The 22,048-nt window shown below is 36.4% G+C and overlaps 1 protein-coding gene across 1 annotated transcript in view; it reads left to right on the top strand.

Moving 5' to 3' along the window:
- Nucleotides 1-20,746, top strand: part of ATP6V1B2 (ATPase H+ transporting V1 subunit B2) — a 34,736-nt gene extending 13,990 nt beyond the window's left edge. Inside the window, exons 2-14 of the mRNA XM_027865351.1 lie at nucleotides 682-737; nucleotides 3,770-3,868; nucleotides 4,635-4,728; nucleotides 4,851-4,928; nucleotides 8,822-8,961; nucleotides 9,308-9,409; nucleotides 9,930-10,027; nucleotides 10,410-10,533; nucleotides 11,494-11,644; nucleotides 13,930-14,012; nucleotides 15,862-15,966; nucleotides 17,010-17,139; nucleotides 19,197-20,746. Of these exons, the coding sequence (XP_027721152.1) occupies nucleotides 682-737; nucleotides 3,770-3,868; nucleotides 4,635-4,728; nucleotides 4,851-4,928; nucleotides 8,822-8,961; nucleotides 9,308-9,409; nucleotides 9,930-10,027; nucleotides 10,410-10,533; nucleotides 11,494-11,644; nucleotides 13,930-14,012; nucleotides 15,862-15,966; nucleotides 17,010-17,139; nucleotides 19,197-19,339 (1,403 nt within the window). The 3' untranslated portion in view covers nucleotides 19,340-20,746. The remainder of the gene's footprint in view (nucleotides 1-681; nucleotides 738-3,769; nucleotides 3,869-4,634; nucleotides 4,729-4,850; nucleotides 4,929-8,821; nucleotides 8,962-9,307; nucleotides 9,410-9,929; nucleotides 10,028-10,409; nucleotides 10,534-11,493; nucleotides 11,645-13,929; nucleotides 14,013-15,861; nucleotides 15,967-17,009; nucleotides 17,140-19,196) is intronic.
- The last annotated feature ends 1,302 nt before the right edge of the window (nucleotides 20,747-22,048 follow it).

Here is a 22,048-nt window from a genome sequence, read left to right as displayed (position 1 = left end):
TCTTTTTTTTTTTTTTTTTTTTTTTTTTTTTTTTGCTGAGGCAGTTGGGGTTAAGTGACTTGCCCAGGGTCACACAAGCTAGTAAGTGTCATGTGTCTGAGACTGGATTTGAACTCATGTCCTCCTGACTCCAAGGCCAGAGCTCTATCCACTGCGCCACCTAGCTGCCCCTTTTTTGTTGTTTTTTTTGGGGGGGGGGCATGTTCCTTGGCAAAGATACTGGAGTGTTTGCCATTTCCTTCTGTAGCTCATTTTACAGATGAGGAAACTGAGGCAAACAGGGGTGGGTGACTTACCTAGAGTCACACAGCTACTGAGGTCAAGATTTGAACTCAGGAATATGAGTCTTCCTGACTTCTGGACTTGTATTCTATTCACTGTATCATCTAGCTAGCTGCCCTAAGACATAGTAAATAAACGATTGTGGGATTGGATTAGAATGTAGCATTATCTCACCAGTTCTTATACTCTGTTGATTCATTTTGAGCATGCAGTCCATTAAAACCTTAAGGTTATTTTCACAACTGGTTGTATAGCCATGTTTTTGTCCCATAGTTATCAAATTGATTTTTTTAAACCTAGGAGTAGGGCTTCCATTTATACCTTCTTCCTCTTTATCTTATTAGATTCTGCCCACAGTCCTGGCCTGCTGTAGTTAACTGTTATTGTTTTTCCTTTCAGCATACAAAACAGTATCAGGAGTCAACGGTCCTTTGGTAATCTTAGATCAAGTTAAGGTAAATATCATTCTCTCTCTGGTGCTTTTTTAGTTTTTAAAGAAGTTTAAAGGTACATTTGAATCCTGATTTGGATATTAGAAAAAAGAAAGAATCATTTTGACCTAATCAGTGACTTAAACCTTTTCTCTAAAGTGACTATATATGCATTGTATATTAAAGAATAAGTTAGTCATAAGTTATTATTTCATCTAGACACATCTGTATCTTTAATACCATTAATATCTTCAGAAATGGGAAAAAAAAACACTACATAGAATGCAATCAAAAGACCTGAGGTGGCTTAGATTCTTAAAATCTAGCCAATAGCTTACTAATGTTCAGACTCCTTAAGAGTCTGCTCAATATGACGGATGTTCTAATAAACCTTGTCTTTGACTGAAAGAAGGCTTGGGTCGAATTCTTTCAGGCAGGACCCGCGTGACATGATCTCGGGGTCCCAGCACCCCTAAACCTCTAGACCTCATCATATGGTTCCCTGCACTGGGAAAAACTGCCTTATACCAAGCTCTTCACCAGCTGAGACTGGAAGATTTGTGTCTTCTAGACTACAGGCCATTCACCTGTATTTGATAGCAAACAGCAGGTATCAGCCAATGTTCCCCACCCTCCACCTCTATCATTCCCTGGATGCAGCTCCTGTGCTCGGTTCCAGTCAACCTCCTCTTTTAGACCCCCTGGAGGAAGGGACAGCTCTATGCACCTTGCCAGCAAGAAGTCGAAACCTTTCCCCCTAACCTCAAAAGAATTTGGATCCTATTAGTTTGAGGGGGGAATGATGAGGATGGGAGCTAAATCCCAAAAAGGAAAAACCCTGGACTTTCCCACATGGCCAAATCTCTGATGTTTGCCTGAAGCTGTAATCCCATCAACCTTCTTTGTGGCTACACCCAATCTTCCAGTTCTGTTACCCTTAATCTAGCCTAGCCCTCCCTGTGGGGACCCTCCCCCCCCCTCCGGCCATTTCCCACACTTAATCCTAGCTAGGCTCCATTGTCCAGGTCCCAGGAGTCTTGTTCACCCCAGTTTACTGGCCACTCCCATTCAGATCTTCCTTAGACCCCTCCTCCAGTCACCCCAAACTACTTGGCCACTCCTAGATCCCTCCCACAGTCTTTCTGTATATAAGGTCCATCTTGTCTCCATTAAGGTGCTTAGACTCTTAAAATCTAGCCAATAGCTTACAGGTGCTCAGATTCCTTAAAAGTCTGACTAATATGGTGGATCTTTAATAAACCTTGTTTTTGACTGGAAAAAAAAAAAGACCTGAGGTTAAACATCCTGTCTCAAATTGCAAGAATAAAATGTTATCAGGGAATTAAGTCTGTAAATTGCAATTCAGATCTTTCTAGAAAGAGGAATAGAAAAGGAGGATTATCTTTTCAACTTTATTATTGACGGTTATAAAGTTAAAAGATCATATTTAGAGTTGGAAGAAACCTCAGGTTCATTTGGCCTAACTTAATTTTATGGATGAGGAAACTGATGTGCAAAGAGTTGCCTACATTGATGCCTAGTTCACATAACTAGTAAATGATACAACATCTAATGTTGAACTCAAGAGTCAAACAATCATATTTTTTTGTATACAAATGCTTTCATAGTTAAAATTTTAAATTCATTCACTTGCTGTCTACATCCCCATATTTGCAGACAAATGGAGTGTTTGTTTAGTCATTTTTCAGTCATGTCGGACTCTTTGTGGCCCCATTTGTGGTTTTCTGGGCAAAGGTAGTGGAGTGGTTTGTCATTTCCTTCTACAGCTCATTTTACAGATGAGGAAACTGAGGGAAACAGGGTTAAATAATTTGCCCAGGGTCATACAACTAGTAAGTATCTGAGGCTGGATTTGAACTCCAGTCTTCTGACTCTGGGCCCTACCCTTTCTATCCACTGTGCTACTTGGCTGCCTGTCATTTCATTAAGAAAAATATTGTTTGCAAGTTTCAATTATTCTTTTGTTGAAATGAAGCTTTACATAATGTTCATGTATAATACACATGTTCTTTTAAGTTCTTACCTCTCTAGATATCTTTTTCTCTCAACTTAGGAGTCAGAAATAAGGACTTTAATAAGAAACAACTTTTATAAGTAAATTTGTATAATAGATCTCTTCTGGCTTCCTAACTTAGTTTTGTTCCAAGTAGAGATAAATATGTGGGTGTGATCCAAAAGATCCTTAACCTTTTGTGTGACTTGGTCCCCTTTGGCAGTACAGTGACGTTTGTGAAGCTCTTCTGGGGAATATAACTTTTAAATGCACAAAATAAAATACATAGAATTAGAAAGGAAAATAGTTATATTGAAATAATTATCAATTATTTTAAAAACTGGTTAAGAATCCGTGGTAAATGGATTTCTTTTGTGCATCTATAAATGTGGATTATTATGCCTTTATCATTGGTTTGAATATAAGCTTTGCCCATCTCTTTGCCACACATAATAACATAATTTCTAATGGGGAAAAATGCAATGTATGCTGAAAAATTATGTAACTTAGTTTAGGTAGGACTTATATTTTATGTAAGGCAGATTTGTGGGGACAACCTCGATTCAAATCAGTGTATAGTACACACAGTTTCTTTATGTTATACTTCATAGTGAGAAGAAACTAATTTTTATTTACAGCATGAAAACAATTCCTTTGTAATGTTTGTCAGCATAGTAATTAAATTGTTTGTAAACTAGTATGATTACATTTTATATTTTAGCTTTTATTCTCTTCTAATAAATTCAGTCATAATATTTGGACAGTTTAAGAGCTCTTCTCTTAAGTTTCCAAGATTACTGCCTTAGACATGAGAAGCCATAATTCTTGTTAAAGAAGAAAGGAAATGTCCACTAGCCAGATGTACAGGTGACATTTGACTCTTATTCATGTGAGTATGTCTGTGAATTTGCCTGTGACAGGCTTCCTAAGAATTTAAACTGCTTGAGAATATGTAGTATTAAATACAATATATAGAGCACCTTAAGGAGCTTTATAACTTGGATTTTTTTGTCTAATTTTTAAACTTATTTTCTCATTTTAGTTTCCCAAATATTCTGAGATTGTCCTCTTGACCTTACCTGATGGCACAAAGAGAAGTGGTCAAGTTTTAGAAGTTAGTGGTAGCAAAGCAGTAGTTCAGGTAAGTAGCACTTACTAAAATTGGCCAACTGTCTTTTTTCCTTATAGATCTTTGTAGTCAGTCAATATTACTTTTGTTTTTGCTTTTGATTATTTAAAAATCAACTTGGAAAGAGGGGTATATATGGTTACTGAAGTTCAGAAGTTGGCATTCTTTTGCTTTTGCCAAGAAACTGTCACCTATAGTCTTGTCTTTTGTAACCACTGGCTGGTAAAATACGTGTTTTCAGGGGAAGGGGTGGTGGTGAATGAACTGGATTATTAGAGGGAGTTAGAGGAAGACTAGAACTTATGGAATTAAATTATGGGGACAAGGAGAAATTTATGGTAGATAGAGAACCTTGACCTGAGGAAAAAGTTTGGCTAGACTTGACAGCTCTCTTTGAAAGAGCCTTATTTGAGAGTTTGTTTTGCGAAAGTGGGATTAAAGAGAATGGAGATCATAAGCAGGCAGTTTTCTTCTTAGTATGTAGAAGAATTTTTAGATTGTTAAAATGTCCAAAAATGTATTGGATTGCTGAATGAGGTTGCAATTGTAACAGCACATGATTATACATAATTTTATAAATTACTTTCATTAACCAGAACCCTATGAGGTAGGTAGTGCACTTGGTATTATTCCCATATTTGTAGATGAGGAAACTGACTCATAATAAATTACTTTGCTTTATATCAAAATTAATAATAGATATAGGTGGGACTCAAATCTGGGTTTTCTGACTCCATGCGACACTGCCTTTGTTACATCTCTTCTCTTATTTTGGTAGGTTTTTGAAGGAACTTCAGGTATAGATGCCAAGAAGACATCTTGTGAGTTTACAGGAGATATTCTCCGAACACCAGTGTCTGAAGATATGCTTGGTATGTAATGAGTAGTATTGCTTATTTTGAGTAGAGATTTTTTTTTCCTTATCACAACCATACTTTTCAAAACATGATGTCTTGTACATGCAGCTATTTTATTACTACTTTTTTTTTTACAGGTCGAGTTTTCAATGGTTCTGGGAAACCTATTGACAGAGGCCCAGTTGTCCTAGCCGAAGACTTTCTTGACATTATGGGTAGGTATTAATTTTCAGAAAGTAGAATAAATTGACCCTTTGAGGCAGTTACTGTTATGACTTTATCTCCTGCCTGGGAATCTAGAGCACTAGCTACTCAGATGACATTGGGGAAATTCCACTCTCCACTCCCTCCAAAATCACCTGAGATGCCCTTCAGGGTAGTAACAGGTGAGTAAGGGCCCCTCATTATCATAGGTTTTCCCAGCATCTCTCCCTCCCGTGTCTTCCGTTTTTTCATCATCATTGTTTCCCCCAAACCTCTTTTTTGGTTTTAAATGGGATAGAGTTACTTGCACAGAATGAACAGGCATAGATGATTTGCTGTCTGCGACCGCTACATTCACTTTCTCCTTCAAATCCATAGCTATTCCATACTTCACTATTACTGTTTAGGACTTTACCATCCCTTTGGTCACTCATGTTTGCCACTTTGGTGTCATCTTTAACTCCTTATCCTCTCTTACCTTATGTGTCTGATCAGTTGTCAAATCTTGTCATTTCTCTGACAGGATCTCTTGTATCTCTCCCCTTTCTTGCTACTCACATAGTTATCTCCTGAATTCAAGTCTTCACTTTTTGCCTGGACTATTGCAGTTGTCTTCTAATTGGGCTTCCTGTCTAGTCCATCTTCCACACAACCAGTGATATTCCTAAATCATAGGTCTGACCATTTCAGTTCCCTGTTTAATATATTCCAATGGTCTGGTTCCCTGTTGACACTAAGAGCAAATATTATTTCAGTTTTATATCATTTCTTTAGATTTCTATTTTTGTTTTGTAATGTATGTAATTATTAGTATAGTATGACTTGTTATAATTTATAAACAACATAAAATATTGTGGGTGCATGCTTGAAAATTTTTTACTGATAGGGTACACAATCAGAATTCTTGACCACTGTTCTAGATAGCTGAGATCATATGTCCAGACAGAGAAAAAAAAAATCTCTATTGCCTTTCCCATAATAGGCACTAAATGAATGCTTTCTAAATTTAAATTCTCTTCCCCATGTGGGAAGAGAAGACACTTACCTCTTGCCAAGTCATTTGAATTATGTTTTTGAGATTTGCCTCCAAAATTCTCTATGTAACATTCAAAATTGATATATTTTAGAGCATTTTTCCATGACTATAGATATCTTTGATTACTTTGTCTGAAAACTGTCTGAAAACTGTTCACATCCTTTGACCATTTATCAATTGAGGAATGGCTCTTATTTCTATAAATTTGACTCAATTCTCTATATATTTGAGATATGAGGTCTTTATCAGAGAAACTTACTGTAAATTTTTTTTTCACAGTTATACTTCCTATGTATTTCCCTCTGTCCTGTTTTCCTTGTTTATTTTACTCTCTCTCCTTCCACTTAGTCTATTCTCAAAAATATTTTGCTTTTGACTTTTACCTCCTTTAATCCACCCTCCCTTTTATCAGCCCCCTTTCCCCTCCCGCTTTTCTTATCTTCTTCCTTTCTTACTTTCCTGGTAGATTTCTATTCCCAATTGAGTTGAGTGTGCATGTTATTCTCTCTTTCAGTCAGTTCTGATGAGAGTGAGGTTCACTGGCTCCCCCCCCCTCCCCTCCTTGCTCCCATCTTCCCCTCCACTGTAAAATCTCTTTCATGCCTCTTCTGTGTCAGATAATTTACCCCATTCTACCTCTCCCTTTCCCCTTCTCCCATTGCATTTCTCTTTCTCACCCCTTTATTTTATTTTTTTAGATAATTATCCATCATATTCAACTCACAACATGCCCTATTTCTATGTATACTCCTTCTAACTGCCCTAATGAAAGAGTTTTTAGGTGTGAACAAGTATCATTTTCCCCTGTAGGAATGTAAGCAGTTTAACCTTATTGAATCCCTTATGATTTCTCCTTCCTCTTTGCCTTTTTATGCTTCCTTTGAAGCATAAATACATCTTTCTTGTATTTGAAAGTCAGATTTTCTATTCAGCTCTGGTCTTTTCATCAGGAATGCTTGAAAGTCCTCCTATTTCATTGAATATTCATTTGCTCCCTTAAGGATTATACTTAGTTTTGGTAGGTAGGTGATTCTTGATTTTAATCCTAGCTCTCTTGCCCTCTGGAATATCATATTTCAAGCGTTCCTGTCCTTTAATGTAGAAGCTGCTTAAATCTTGTGTTATCCTAACTGTGGCTTCATAATATTTGAATTAAACGTTTCTTTCTGTCTGCTTGCAATATTTTCTCCTTGACCTGGGAGCTCTGGAGTTTGGCTATAACTTTCCTGGGAGTTTTCATTTTGGGATCTCTTTCAGGAGATGAATCGTAGATTCTTTCGATTTCTGTTTTACTGTCTGGTAAACATCAGGGTAGTTTTCCTTGATAATTTCTTGAAAGATGATGTCTAGGCTCTTTTTTTGATGATGGCTTTCAGGTAGTCCAATAATTCTTAAATGGTCTCTCCTGGATCTGTTTTCTTTTTCTTTTTTTTTCTTTTTGGATAGATCTGTTTTCCAAGTCAGCTGTTTTTCTAATGGTATTTTACATTTTCTTCTAATTTTTCATTCTTTTGATTTTGTTTTATTGTTTCTTGATGTCTCATGGAGTCATTAGCTTCCACTTGTGCAATTGTACTTTTTGAGGCATTATTTTCTCAGTGAGCTTTTGTACCTCCTTTTCTATTTAGCCAATTCTACTTTTTATGAAGTTCTTTTCTTCATTGAATTTTTGTGCCTTTTTTTTTTTTATCCAATTCGGCCAATTCTGCTTTTCAAGACATTGTTCTCCTCCTTGTGCATCTTTTACCATTTGGCCTATTCTGTTTTTTTTTTTTAATTCTGTTTTTAAGGTGTTATTTTCTTCAGTATTTTTTTGTGTGCCTCCTTTACCAAGCTATTGACTCTTCTTTCATGATTTTCTTGCAATGCTTTCATTTCTCTTCCCTTTTTTTCCTCTACCTTTCTTATTAGATTTTCAAAATCCTTTTTGAGGTCTTCCATAGCCTAATAGCAATTCATATTTTTCTTTTGATGTAGCAGTTTTGACTTTGTTGTCTTCTTCTGGCTTTGTGTTTTGATCTTCCCTGTCACCATAGTGACTCTATATTAGACAGGATCTTTTTCTGCTGTTTGTTCCTTTTTCCAGCCTATATCTTGACTTTTAACTCTATGCTAAAATGAGGCTCTGCTTCCAGTATGGAGGAGGCACTGTCTCAAGTTTCAGGTTTTTTGTGCAGCTGTTTTGGGGATATTTCTGGGGACCTATAAGTTTTTATTTCTTCCAAGGTGGTGTGATCTAGGGAGGGGTGTGTTTACTACTCTCCTGGCCTGTGCTCTGGTCTGTGAGTGACCACAAGCAGTCTTTTCTGCCCTAGAACTGTGACTAGGGTTCCAGCTCCCCTGTGGCCACAAGCTCATGTATGCTAGTGCTCCTCCTTGCCCTCTACTGGGACCCAAGACTTGACTCAGATCCAAATATGGTTAATGCAACAGTCCTGCCCCCAGTCCGGCAGAAGGACTCCTATAATCTTCTTTTGACCAGTTGTCTGACCTCCTTAATGTCTATGGGCTGAGAGGTCTAGGAACCACCATTGCTGCCACTGATTCAGTTGCCCCCAAGGTCTGTTACTGGTTTGCTGGGGTGCATCCTCTACTGGACTGTGTCCCACTCTCATTCTGGAGCCACAGACCTTTCCTGCCAATTCCTCAGTTGTCTTGGGCAGGAAAATTGTTTCACCCCGTCCTTTTGTGGGTTCTGCTGCTCCAGAATTTGTTTTGAGGCATTATTTAAAGTTTTCTGGAGGAGTTTTGGGGAGAGCTCAGGAGAGTCTTTGCCTTTTCTCTGCCATCTTGGCTCTGCATCTCTGATTACCCTTTTTGAACACTATGCAGGTAAATTAAGCTTTTTCTTTTATATATATTTAATAGGACAGCCAATCAACCCTCAATGTCGAATCTACCCTGAGGAAATGATTCAAACGGGCATTTCAGCCATAGATGGCATGAACAGCATTGCTAGGGGACAGAAAATTCCCATCTTCTCTGCTGCTGGCTTACCCCATAATGAGGTGAGTGCTAGAATAGCTTCCTGGCATCAGTTTTATTGGGAAATAAATTCTGGAAGTTTCTTTTAATTAAGAAAAAAAGAAGTGTGATTAAAAAAAAATCTGACTTTTATTTTGTAATTGCCATACTGTGATGCTTGTCCAAACTTAGTTTTAATTGTACTGTCTTATACATACAATATTTCATAGATTAGCCAGTCTTGAGAGGAGACCTAGTTTTTAAACCCTCTAAAAGAAATTCTAATTGTCTAGTATAGAATCTCAGAGGTGATAAGTTATGCTTATATTATCTCAATGTAGTTATGTTAGGACAATTTTCAAGGGTGTTTCTGTGTAACATATTCATTAGATTGCAGCTCAGATCTGTCGTCAGGCTGGTTTGGTGAAGAAATCCAAAGACGTGGTGGACTATAGTGAGGACAACTTTGCGATTGTGTTTGCTGCTATGGGCGTAAGTATGATTCCTGTTCTGTAGGAACATTTGAAACCGTCGGCTTTGATTATTGAAGTGACAGACTAAACGTCAAGTTGACTCTGGAAGAAGTTACAAAATGATTCTTTTAGGAAAACTTGGAATTTGCTGATGTTTTGGAGTATAGCCTGTGACTATACCATAGATTTTGGCAGGTGCTCTGTTTTGACTTTTTAATTGATTTAAAATGTCACTGAACAAAAATTTTAATTAGCTGAAGTTAATTGTGCCTTGTTCTGCCTGTTGTCCTAGCATTATAAGGCAAAATAAAGACTTAGGTTTGTTCCAAAATTTGACCTTGGCTTAAGTATTATTCTTCATAAAACCCAGCCCTTGAAATAGACTGGCTGTTCATTCCCTATTAGCCTTAAGAGAACAACACGTTGCAAGTGTTTGAGTGAAATTGTAAAGAATCAATTAAGATCCAAAGTTGGACTTTTCTTGGTTATATTTTTAAAATTTTTCATCTCCCAGTGCTGATGAAGATATTGTTATTTAGGTAAACATGGAAACTGCTCGATTCTTTAAATCAGACTTTGAAGAAAATGGCTCAATGGATAACGTCTGTCTCTTTTTGAATTTGGCCAATGACCCAACGTAAGTAAAGGCAACTGTTTCTATTTCTCTTCTTATTCAGAGACCCAGGCTCAGTGCCAGAATGTCACTCTGCTCTCCAGGATTTGAAGAGTCCAGCCTCCGTCGCTTGTTCTCAGATCTCTAGGTTTGAGAAGCTGAGAGATCATGGTGGCATTTAGTATGTAATTGATTAGATCCATATGCAGAAAATAATACATAGTATTCAAAATTCACTAAGAGTTAATTAAGCAATTTAAAATTCACAGCTTATTTTGCCTCAATAACTTTTACTACATTTCTGAAATTATGTCTTCTTTTTAAAATTAGAGGCACATCAAGTCTATATAGTTTCTAACTTTTTAGCTGGAGTTTTGTGTTTGAAGAACTTAATATTTATTTTCAGCATTGAGCGTATTATCACTCCTCGTCTGGCTCTAACAACAGCAGAATTCCTGGCCTATCAGTGTGAAAAACATGTATTGGTCATTCTAACAGATATGAGTTCTTATGCTGAAGCTCTTCGAGAGGTAATTTTTTGGTGTTGTTCTTTCATCAAGTATGATCATGCTAGCCAACAGGAATGAGCAAATTGAGTCTTTTGTAAATGATTCAGGAACTAATTATTAAGTTGGTGAATTATACCGGCCTTTTGTGCCTTATGTTTCTTTGTCCACCTTTTTTTGTCATTTTTCTTCATGTAGAACCTCTGTCAGAGAGTGGGGTAAAAGAAAAGGATAAGGAAAGAAAAAGCAGTTAATTTTTCTATTAACAAATCTTGTTTGAGATGAAAGATTAAACATATACCCTTGTATTTAATGTATTTCATTTCGTATATCTTGTTCCTGATAGGAATCCTTAATATGATTTATGTGTATATCAGCTGTTGGTGAATAGTTAAGGAGGAGCAATGTAGAACCATCCAGAAGTCTTAGGATATTTGCTTTACTGTCACAGTTTAAATTAGACAGTTAAAGAGCATATTTTAATTCATTTATCATTACGTTTCCCTCTGACAAACAAGATCAGTTGTACTTTTTCAGAAGTAGATGTGTAATTAAGCTTGTTTTTGGTGCCTTCCTTTATTTTGTGCTAGCAGTGATGGAAGGGAGAAGATCATTGTGTATGCTTTTTTCTAATATTATATGACTTCTAAGAGTATATCCTTAAATATTCATAATCAGTATGTATTAGTTAAAAGTGTCCAGTCTGAAATATGAAGTCATTATTAAATTACACAGTCTCTAAATGTTTGAGTCTGGCTTGATTAGATTTCAGTGCTTGAAATTAAGCTTTTGGTTTCCCATTCTAAAGAACTTATGCTTATATTGGCAGGAGGTATTTAATCTTTAGGAGAAAAAAAATTTAAAACAGACAGCATTCCCTTTTTTGAAATTCTGTACTCTAAAGTAGTCTCTTGATGAGCAGATTTTACTTTTTCGATGAAAGAGTTGTATTAAAAGGTGTAAATTGTCTTGAATTGCTGATAGGTTTCAGCAGCCCGAGAAGAAGTCCCTGGTCGTCGTGGCTTCCCGGGCTATATGTATACAGACTTAGCCACAATATATGAGCGAGCTGGTCGTGTGGAAGGCAGGAATGGCACAATTACTCAGATCCCTATCCTCACCATGCCCAATGATGGTGAGTTTTGTTCTTTGGGTTATAATTTATCTAATCTTTGTAAGACCTTGTATTTTGAAGAAGTCTCCATCATACTACTGGAGCTGATGATTTTTACTTGCTAAGTTATCAAGGGAACTGAACAATAGTCTTACTGAAAATATTTTTGTTTTTATTTATGTTATATCCAACTATGCATATGTTATTTGTGGCAGGATGGTAGCATATTTTAGACACTGACTTTTTATTATTAAGAACAATATACCACATGCACATACCACAAACACAGTCATAGTAGATAGAGAACTGGCTTCTGAGTCAGGAAGAACTAGGTTCAAAATCCAATTCTGACACAGTACTGGATATGTGACCCTGAGCGAGTCATTTCTTAGTGCATCTATTACTAGGCAACTCCATTCAGACTAAAAGTTGCAGAGAAGATACCAATCTGCATTGAGAAAGGAAGTTCTTCATTGAACCCATTTTTTCCCCATAAATATGTTAATCACACACATATAAATAAGTTAAATAGAAAGAGCATTGAAATAGGACTTGGGAAATCTTACTAACCCTGGTTCTGTCACTGACTTAGCCACACACCATCGAGTGTGTCATCCAACCTTTTAAAGCATGTTCTCTCATGTCTGTCCCGTGTTCTCCCAAAAGGTGTGGGATGAGCTAAACAACCCATAAGGTTCCATCTGCTACCAAAGTTCTATGATATTCTAAACAGCAAATCTTTATCAAATGCCTTTGATAGAGAGGATGTTATGCTAGATTCAGGGAAAGAAGTATAAGTTACTCTTCCCCTGGTAATTAATGTGTGTATGTGTATATATTATACCTGAGAGTTTTTTAATTTTTATGTATATATTTGTGTATATTATTTTGAGCTTCACAACTACGCTGAAGAAGTAGGTACTAAAAATACTATCCCCATTTTACAAAGGAAACAAAGGCTGAGCCACTTGCTTCATGGTCACATATCTAGTCATTGTCTGAAGCAGGATTTGAATGCGTGTATCCACTATCTACCATGCTGCTTCTCAGAAGGGTTTTACAGTTTAGTTGAGGAGACAGTATGGAAGCATATTTGAAAAAACAGTAGAAGATTACATGTGTTCAGTGGCAAATAGATGATGTGGACAGTAAATATTAGGAAAGGCCTGATCATTAAGGGCTGAGCTGACTGACCCTGTTAGGAAAAGCTTGTAATTAGTGACTTTTATGTTTTCTGTGATTGTAAAAGAAGTAAATATGTTCTTATTGGCTGCTTGCTTCACATTCACTAACTAATGGCATTTGAGGGAATTTAAATTTTATTTTTTGTAATTATATGTAAAAAATTTTTGATATTTGTTTTTAAAATTTTGAGTTCCAAGTTTTCTCCTTCCTTTCCTCCCCTTACTCCTCAATCAGAAGGCAAGCAATTTGATATAGATTATATGAAGTCATGCAAAACATATTACCATATTGGTAATGTTGTGAAAGAAAACAGACTTTTAAAAAAAGAATTTTTTAAAAAAACACATTTGTAGGAATTTTTAAAAAACCTTTATTACCTTGGTCATTCATAAATAAGTCACAAGGTGCTTTTCAAGAAAGAAACTTTGTTCCTTGGTTGCTTTTTTCCTTTTTACACAGTAATAGTTATTTCTTTACCTCCTTATCTGGATTCAAACACCTGTCATAACCTGGTACAAATTGTTTCATGCGTGTTGAGTGTTTTGTATTTGCTCATCTTCTGTCTTCACATAATGGGAAATTTTGTCTGCTTAGTTTTTAATTAGCAGAAACATAATGTAAATAGAAAGGTGGTACTTTGCTTTTTCTTTCACAACATCGTAGTGTTTTGGTTTTTTTTTTTTGCCACAAAGCATTCTTTTCATAAACTTCAGAAACTTTACATGTCAGAAACATTTTACTTTTTAAAAACTAAATTATCGTGCGCTTCCTTTGGGAATCATACATTTAGGTAGGCAACTATTTTTGAGTATAGATGATGTCTAGTTAGAACTGATCTATTTTACCATGTTGTCATATGTGGCTAACAAAACATGAAGTGTCCCTCAAGTTTCATTGTATTTTTAAGCTCATGAAGCTTTAGGAGCTTAAAACTCCACCAAGACTTTTGGGATACCCCGTACTTAATGGAATGATCATATTCTACTGTACCAGTGATTAATCTTGTAACCTTATTGAATAATTCTCATAAATAATTGCATTATCTTCTTGGGAGTCTCCTGTTCTAATGTAAACTATTCAGTAAAGTAACCCTGTATTAATATAACTATTTCCTCTGGTAGATATCACTCATCCCATCCCTGACTTGACTGGATATATTACCGAAGGACAAATCTATGTGGACAGGCAGCTGCATAACAGACAGGTATGTAGGAGATCATATGGTATTCTGAAAAGTGCTTTCTACAATGGTAGTAGTAACTTTGTTGAGTGACTTTTGACTTTTGTCTTTGGAAAAAAATTGCATTGAGGTATCTTATAGAGTAAATCATGTCTTATCTATAATGTGATTACAAATTTTTATACTTGTATGTGAGTGTTTGTTGTAGCTTAGAAAGAGTACTCATTTTGGGATCATAATTCCAGTTCTGATCCTGGCATTGGCACCACTGGGAAAGACGCTTGACACTTCTGCTTTGTAAGCTTCTGTCTCTTCATCTGTAAAATAACTTTTATGCTTACACATCAAGTAAAACTTCTAAAACTACATGAATGTGAACTATTATTATTCATTACTTTGAAAGAGAGATGGGTTCGTGGGTGTGGATACTTTATCACAAGTGATCTGAGTTCTGCGGCCAAAAATATCAACAGTATTGTCACTTGATAGCCAGTTGACATACTGCCCATGTTTGTCCCATATTAAAAAGTCTTTCCAACTTTATGTCTTTAGTGAGAAACCAGGGTCACTATTATACCACAATTAGGCATCAGAATAAGATTGATTATTTGAGTCATGGTGTATAGAATGATCACATATTGTAGTATTAGAGAATATGGAGTGATTAAAATTGTTTTGAATTGGCTTGCTAATTATACTATCATAATAATTTTTGTAAAAACTTGGCTTATGTCTTAAAATTGAATTCTTTAGAACTTAATTACTATTTCAGACATTCAAACACAAGCTTGCCAATCTCATTTGCTGGTGGAGCTGTAAAAACTTAATGGGATTGGGTCCCTAATAGAGAACTCTTCTCTAAAATCAACATCTGGCTGGAACTGTTGTTGCCTTTTCCTATTTGTTAAATGAAGGTGTGTGTAATTTTATGAGTTAGTTAAGAAAGTAAATCTGTTTGAAGGTCCTTGATTTGATGCTATATAAGTATTAGCTAAAGGAATTGGGAATGTTTCGTCCAGGGAAGAAAAGTTTTAGGGGAAACATGATCATTGTCTTCAAATATTTGAAAGTCTGACATGGAGGAGGCAATAGACTTGTGCTGTTTGACCTTATGTGGAAGAAGTAGTAGAAATGAGTAGAAAATGAAAAGAGGCTAACTTAAGCATAATATATGGGAAATACTCCTAACGTTAGAGCTATCTCAAAGTGGAGTGGGCTTTTGAGCAAGGTGGCGAGTTCCACCTCACCTGAGGCTTTGGCTACACACTTCTCAAGTATATTGTCCAGTGGGTTCTTATCTTGAATGAGATGGCCTCTAGTACCTTTCAGCTCTTGGGTTCTGTGATTACTGGATTGAGCTATACATCCACAAGCTTCTTAAGTAAATGTTGTCCCTTTTTTTCTTGCTTCAAAACACATTGTGATGGCTAAAAAGAAGAGATTTCAGTTGCAGTTCTCAAAAGCGCTGTTACACTTTAAGATGCTCCTTACTATTTTGTCTTGTAAGAAAGCAATGTTAAATAGAAGATGTCATTTGGCAAACAAATGTCCATCCATATTTAACTACATTGGTAATGAGCTAGCATGTATAACAAGATGCTGAGTTTGGCATTAGAAGAACTAAGTTTGAATTCTCCAGCTTTGCTGCTTACTCTGTGATCTTGGGAAAGTTAATTAACCTCTCTGGGCCTTGACTTCTTGTCTTTAAAATGAGAGAGGGTTGGATTAGATAATTTTTAGATTTCTCTTCCCACTCTAAATCTTGGAATTTTTAACCCTCAAAATGTAGTATCGATATTGTTTAGGCTTAAAGATTTCAATCTTCTTAAAATATATTTTTTTCTCTTCTCTTTCTCCTCTAATTCCATCCAAGATTTACCCACCTATTAATGTGTTGCCCTCCTTGTCCCGGTTAATGAAGTCTGCTATTGGAGAGGGTATGACCAGAAAAGATCATGCAGATGTATCTAACCAGTTGGTATGTATGTCCTTATAACTTTTTGTGTTTTTAAAAAATATACACCTTTTAAAATCTGAACCAACTCCTCCCCATTACTTTTCTACCTTTCTCCCTTGTTCCTTTCTCCTCCCCCAAATTCCATTAATTACCGACTTTGAAATCAGAATTTTCAAGCTCCCTTAGTTAAGTGGAATTCATTGTAGGCCTGTTTATGGATAAACATAGCAATAACCTTTTTCTAAAAAAGATAGTTACCACCGCTTTTCAGGGTTTAAATATTATATTCTCTAGAGTCCATGTGTAATATGGCAGTAGTTTCTAAACCTTAAACCAAGCAATAAAATTGTTATAAATTTTATTGGTAGTTTTACTACTAACCTAAAAAGCATACAGTAAAACATTTCTTGGTACATTAAACAATAAACATTAGAGCACTGAGGAATATAGTCTTATGTGCTATGTATGCTATCTTATTTAGACAGCCATATTAGGAACTATTTCCTTTATTTGGGCTTAGAGTACAATTTTCTCATAAAGTAGACAATAAAATAACTGATAAATGCATCATTGATAGAGCGTGAGAGAGACCCCTTGTGGCTTGCTCCGTGATAAATCTTATTTTAACCCAGGCTTGGAGTAGGGGTTCTATATATTGGTAAATTCTCTAGAAATAAACCCCACTGAGATTTAAATGATTTAAACATCTTTCTGCAACTCTAATGACAACAAGAGTGTTTCCTTGCTTATAGAATTCTACAGATTCCTGAGACTGGTCTCACTAATATCCTTAGAGTATGTACGAGGAAGTCACCTTTTAAGTGAGACTGCTTTATAATGAGTATTTTTGGCTACCTTAGTACTTAAACTCTTCTGGATAATTCTACGCAAGACTCATCTTGTATTGATTTCCACTCTGTTATCTAGGATTAGATTTAGGTTCCAGGGTAGTTTCTTTAGATGACTGATTTCATTAAACTTAGCAGGACAATTACTATGAAAGAAAAAGTCCTTACTCTAATATGTTAATACAACCCTTTTTTGTGTGTGTGCGCTCCACCTAGTATGCCTGTTATGCTATTGGTAAGGATGTACAAGCCATGAAAGCAGTTGTTGGAGAAGAAGCCCTCACCTCAGATGATCTCCTTTATCTGGAATTTTTGCAGAAGTTTGAGAGGAACTTTATTGCTCAGGGTAAGATACAAATGTTATCCTTAAAAACTTTGTAGTAAACTTTATTAATGATTCTGAAGATGTTTGAATTGAAAGAATGTATTTGACTTGACTGTATGACCCCCTTTTCACTCTTTTCTCCAGTCTCAGATATATTCTGTTCCTGTTTAAGGCTCTAAGATCTAAGGCTAGGTCTTGGTTTCTGTGGAATCTTTGTCTTACATTACTCCTCTCTCGCCTTTCTCTTTTCTTCCATAAATGGTCTCTCTCATTTTGAAGAGATTTTAGCTATATTCTCTCCTCTAGCTGATATACTATTTGTCTTCTTTGACTGCCACCCTCATTTTAAAATTAATTTATTTTTAGTTTTCAACATTTGCTTTTAGAAGATTTTGAGTTTTAAAATTTCTCCCCCTTCCTAAGACTGCATGCAGTCTGATACAGGCTATGTGTGATCATACTAAACATATGATCATATTAAAGATATTTCCACATTAGTCATGTTGTGAACGAAGAATCAGAACAAAAAGGAAGAACTACGAGAAAGAAAAAAGAAAAAAAACAAAAAGAAGAGAAAATAGTATGCTTCGATCCGCATTCAGACTCCATAGTTCTTTCTGTGGATATGGATAGCTTTTTCCATCATGAGTCTTTTGGAAATGTTTTAGATCATTGCGTTGCTCAGAAGAGCTAAGTCTAACAAAGTCTAAAATTGCACAATGTAGCTGTTACTGTGTGCAGTGTTCTTCTGGTTCTGCTCACTTCACTCAGCATCAGTTCATGCAAATCTTTCCAGTAAACACCTCTTTGACTTCTACCTCAACTGCTCTGCTAAACTATACCCTTTATGGTCTCCAGTCTTTTGTCACAACTAATAACCTTTTCTCTGTCCTTGTTCTTGATCTCTTGGTAGCATTAAGTTAATGTTTACCATCGAAATTCTTTCTTGGTTTCCAGGGTACTGAATTCTTATTTCTCATTGATTTTTTTCCGTCTCCTCTGTTAGCTCTTCCTCATCCTACAATAGAACTGGGCTTAGTTCCTTTGTTTCTCTCTTCTTCTCACTCAATACTCTCTTCCCTCAGTGAATTGATTTTATGCCATAGCTTCAGCAATTACCACTATGTTCAGATCTGCATTTGAGTCCTCAGTACTTTGATTTCTCAGTATCACCTCAATCTATGTTCAAAACTGAATTTACTGTCATACTTCCTTCTTCCATCCCTATCCCACAACTCACTCCTTCTACATCTAGCTTTATCTTTCTTTTTCCATATCGAGTATTTTGATCCAGGTTCTTGCCCTGTCTGTTTCCTTTTCTCTCTCCCCCTTCTCTTTTCCTCTTCTTCTCATCTCACTGCCCCACTCCTCTTTACAGGAGCACATCCTAAATCCTTTCCTAGACATTCAAGATCCTCAGCAATGTGCACTGTGTTTTTGCTATATGTTCCCTTTCATTGTTCCCCAGAAGGAATCCTTCATTCTAGCCACATTTGTCTGCCTGCCTGCCCCTTGGATATGATATACACATTCAGAATTTCAGACTTTTGTTCATTCTGTTCTTTTCTCTTCTACCTTCTTCCAAGGCTTAGTGAAAAACCAGCTTGTTGAGGACTTTCTCAACTGTTCTATGCCATGATGATCTTCCCTATTCTATCTTCCCCTTCTCTAAACTTCTTTGACCCTTCTGTGTCCTGCCTGTTTTGTCACAGTCATGTACTGCCTTGCATTGTTACTGTCCTTCTTAGCATAGATCTGTATTAATATATACGCATATATATTATATTATATTTTATAGATGATATTGTATATAATATAATATACAAAAATATACATGTGTGTATAGATATATATTTATATCTATACACACACACATATATTGATAGATGGATAGATAGATGATCTTGTCATTGTGTGTCCTCAGATACTTGACTGCATTTGGAAAAGGGACTGTTACATTTTACTTATGTGCCTTAGTACTATGCATATAATAGATACTCAGTGATTGTTTGTTGAATGAATAGGGCAGGCTTTTCTATAATGGAATTAATAGGCTCCCTTTACTCTGACTTTTTTAGGTCCTTATGAAAACCGCACTGTTTTTGAAACTTTGGACATTGGTTGGCAGCTCCTTCGAATCTTCCCCAAAGAAATGTTGAAGAGAATCCCTCAAAGCACCCTGAGCGAGTTTTACCCTCGAGATTCTTCAATAAAGCACTAGCTGCTACTTCATCTCTGTGAAATATTGGTTTTATTCTTCCCTTTCCCCTCTGCCTTCCTTCTGTGTTGAAGTTTACGTGTTACCCTGTAATTAAAACAAAAGAATAGGTAACATATCGTGCCAGTGTTCCTGATGTTTTAAACTGATAATAGACTTTAAAATATCCTCTCTTCAAAAAGCCTGTATCTTCAATGCTTTTTTAAAGTGGCTGCAGGGACTGAATTGAAGCTGTCTTTTATTGATGTGTGTGTTTGTACTTAATGGTGTAGTTAATCGTCTAATTACACCCTAATTATTTAGGTCTCCTGGACCTTATTTCTTTAAACCTCTTCAGGAGTGTGGCTGGATGAAGCTCTAATGTCTTGGCCTCCAAATAAAGGGCGAACCTAAGTTTGTCTAAGTCCTTTAGGAAGAGCCAAAGGCATGTATTTAATTCCCCCTTACTTGAGAACATCTTCTTTAGTCCTCATGCATACCACTGTTCCATGCTGTGGCCCAGAACAATGGTACTTGCTCATGTCTGTTTGATGGACAGACTAGGAAGGGAAGCTTTTCTCTCTGACTTTTACTATGTCTGATGATGAGGATGATGTTCTACAATATTTGATCCCAGAACACAGGCAACCTTTGACCTTGATTCTGACTCTGGAGGGAGGAGGAACTCTTGGATTTTGCTGCTACTCCTTCTAAGTTAGGTATAAAAACTTGCAACTTTTGCACAGTTGGTATTTTATCTGGTGACACAGTGAGTTTCCTACTTTGTCCAGTGATCCTTATTGAGCCTCCAATGCAGAGGATGTGTGAGGTCCAGTTATTCTTGTCTGTGCTGCAGAAATCCAATTAGCTTGTTGGAAAGAGCATAGGAGCAGGCAAACACACTATCCATTCCACCTTGATAAATAAAGGCACGTTAGTATTCTGACATGCTATCAGTGTTTAAATCTCAAAAATGTTTACCAAAAACTGAAAGCATAACAGAGAGGGGAAAGAGAACAATATGCTGGCATGTGTAAATGGATATTTTGAACTCTATTATAGATAGAGCATTGTGTTGAAATTCTCCATTTGGTCCTGCTTTCTGACCACTTTGGCCTCTCTAGGGTTAATCTCATGGCACAAATATTAGTACTGAGATGCTTCAGGATTCTGATTTGCTCCTTTCTGGTGTTATCCCTGCAGCTGTCTTCTATGCAGCTTTTCCATTGTTTGTTCTCTTTGTGTTCTTTGTAACTTGGGTGCAATTGCAATTTCATTTCTAGTGCATTCCATCCTAAAGTTGTGTAAAATCCTTTATTTTTCTTGGGGTGGGAGGGGATCGTTAGCATGAAAATGTCATTGTAGAAAATGTGACGTCTGAATATTACTATGTGAAAAATAAATGTTAAATAAAATGGAAGTTGGCTAAAAGTTATTTTATATTCCTTTTCTAACTTGAGAATCAGTAGGTCACAGTAACTACAGTATAAGAAGCCATTAAGATTGGGAGTTTTATGAGTCTTAATTTTGAGCAGTTAAAATCCATTACACTCACTCACGTAACCAGTGCATAAATGCAGAGGCCATGTTTCTTTTCACAAAACTCTATTCCCCATGTTGCCCTTTCAGTTTCCTGATTATATCGGAGAGAGAGTCTCTAGTAGGTCCTAATCTCTCATATTCTATGTTCTACCTTGGAGTTTGGTTGACGTTAGTCCTTAGTTCTCCTGCCACAGGCCTAGCACGGTATTTGTAGATTGCTGTATTTTCAGGGTGGCCAGGGGAAGTGGGGGCAGGGGATTGGGAAGAAGGGAGGAGTGGTGTCTGCAATCTATTAGTCACAAATGGTGAGGGGTGCCCTTCAGGAGGAAGTGGGATGAATGAAAATTATTTTGCTTAGAGTACTGTCGATTGAACATTGCCACCTAAACATTGGACTGTAAGCATAAGATTTTTACAGACCTTACTGGGGGTTAGTTATACTTAGTAATATCTTCACATAGACCGTGCTGGGTGTTAACAGTTTCATTTGGATTGCCTGTGCATAACGTGTGATGATTTGAAACTATCTTAAAATTTGGGCAGTGAAAATGTCAGATGAGGGTGTTCTCAGCTAGTTTTTACCATTGTGTTAAAACTTGCTTTTTAGGCTAATCAGTTTACACTCTGTATCAATTCATTTTACAACAGTTCCTTATTTTACTGAAGAAAAAAAAAAGAAATTTCAATTGTTTTAATTTAAAGAGAATATTTTCTGTTTTAACTAGGTTTAAGTGATTTTTTTCCTCTTCAATGTTTTATCAGAGAGGCTATTAAAGGAACTTGTTAACTGAGGTTTGTTTTCAAGTGACTGTCAATCCAGCCTGGGACTTCAAGCAAAGGAAAGACATTTTTTAGGCAGTTTCATTCTTGGGATGTGAAGGCAGTTGAGTACATGATGCCTTAGGTAACTAAACATTGCTAGTTTATGGAAATTCCAAACCCTTATTACGCTATTGAGTAGAAGCTAAATCATCACTGGGTGCAAGGAGAAAACATCCCCTTTTGTCTTCATTTTGCAATCTTACTAGTACTGTGACTGATTTTGAATTCTATTTCTTGGGAGAAAGGTAACACAAAGTAGTCAATGCTGCATGCCTAGCACAATCTGTTTTGAGGTGTGGGGACTTGGTCCTGCCATCTGTAAAATTACTGCCCCAGTACTCAGAGCTTGTAACTGGTATACAGAAGAAA

Source organism: Vombatus ursinus, unplaced genomic scaffold, assembly GCF_900497805.2.
Source record: "Vombatus ursinus unplaced genomic scaffold, bare-nosed wombat genome assembly UNPS02014778.1, whole genome shotgun sequence".
Taxonomy (NCBI): domain Eukaryota; kingdom Metazoa; phylum Chordata; class Mammalia; order Diprotodontia; family Vombatidae; genus Vombatus; species Vombatus ursinus.
The sequence above is the reverse complement of the archived record's forward strand: the minus strand, read 5'-3'. Positions and strand labels throughout refer to the sequence as shown.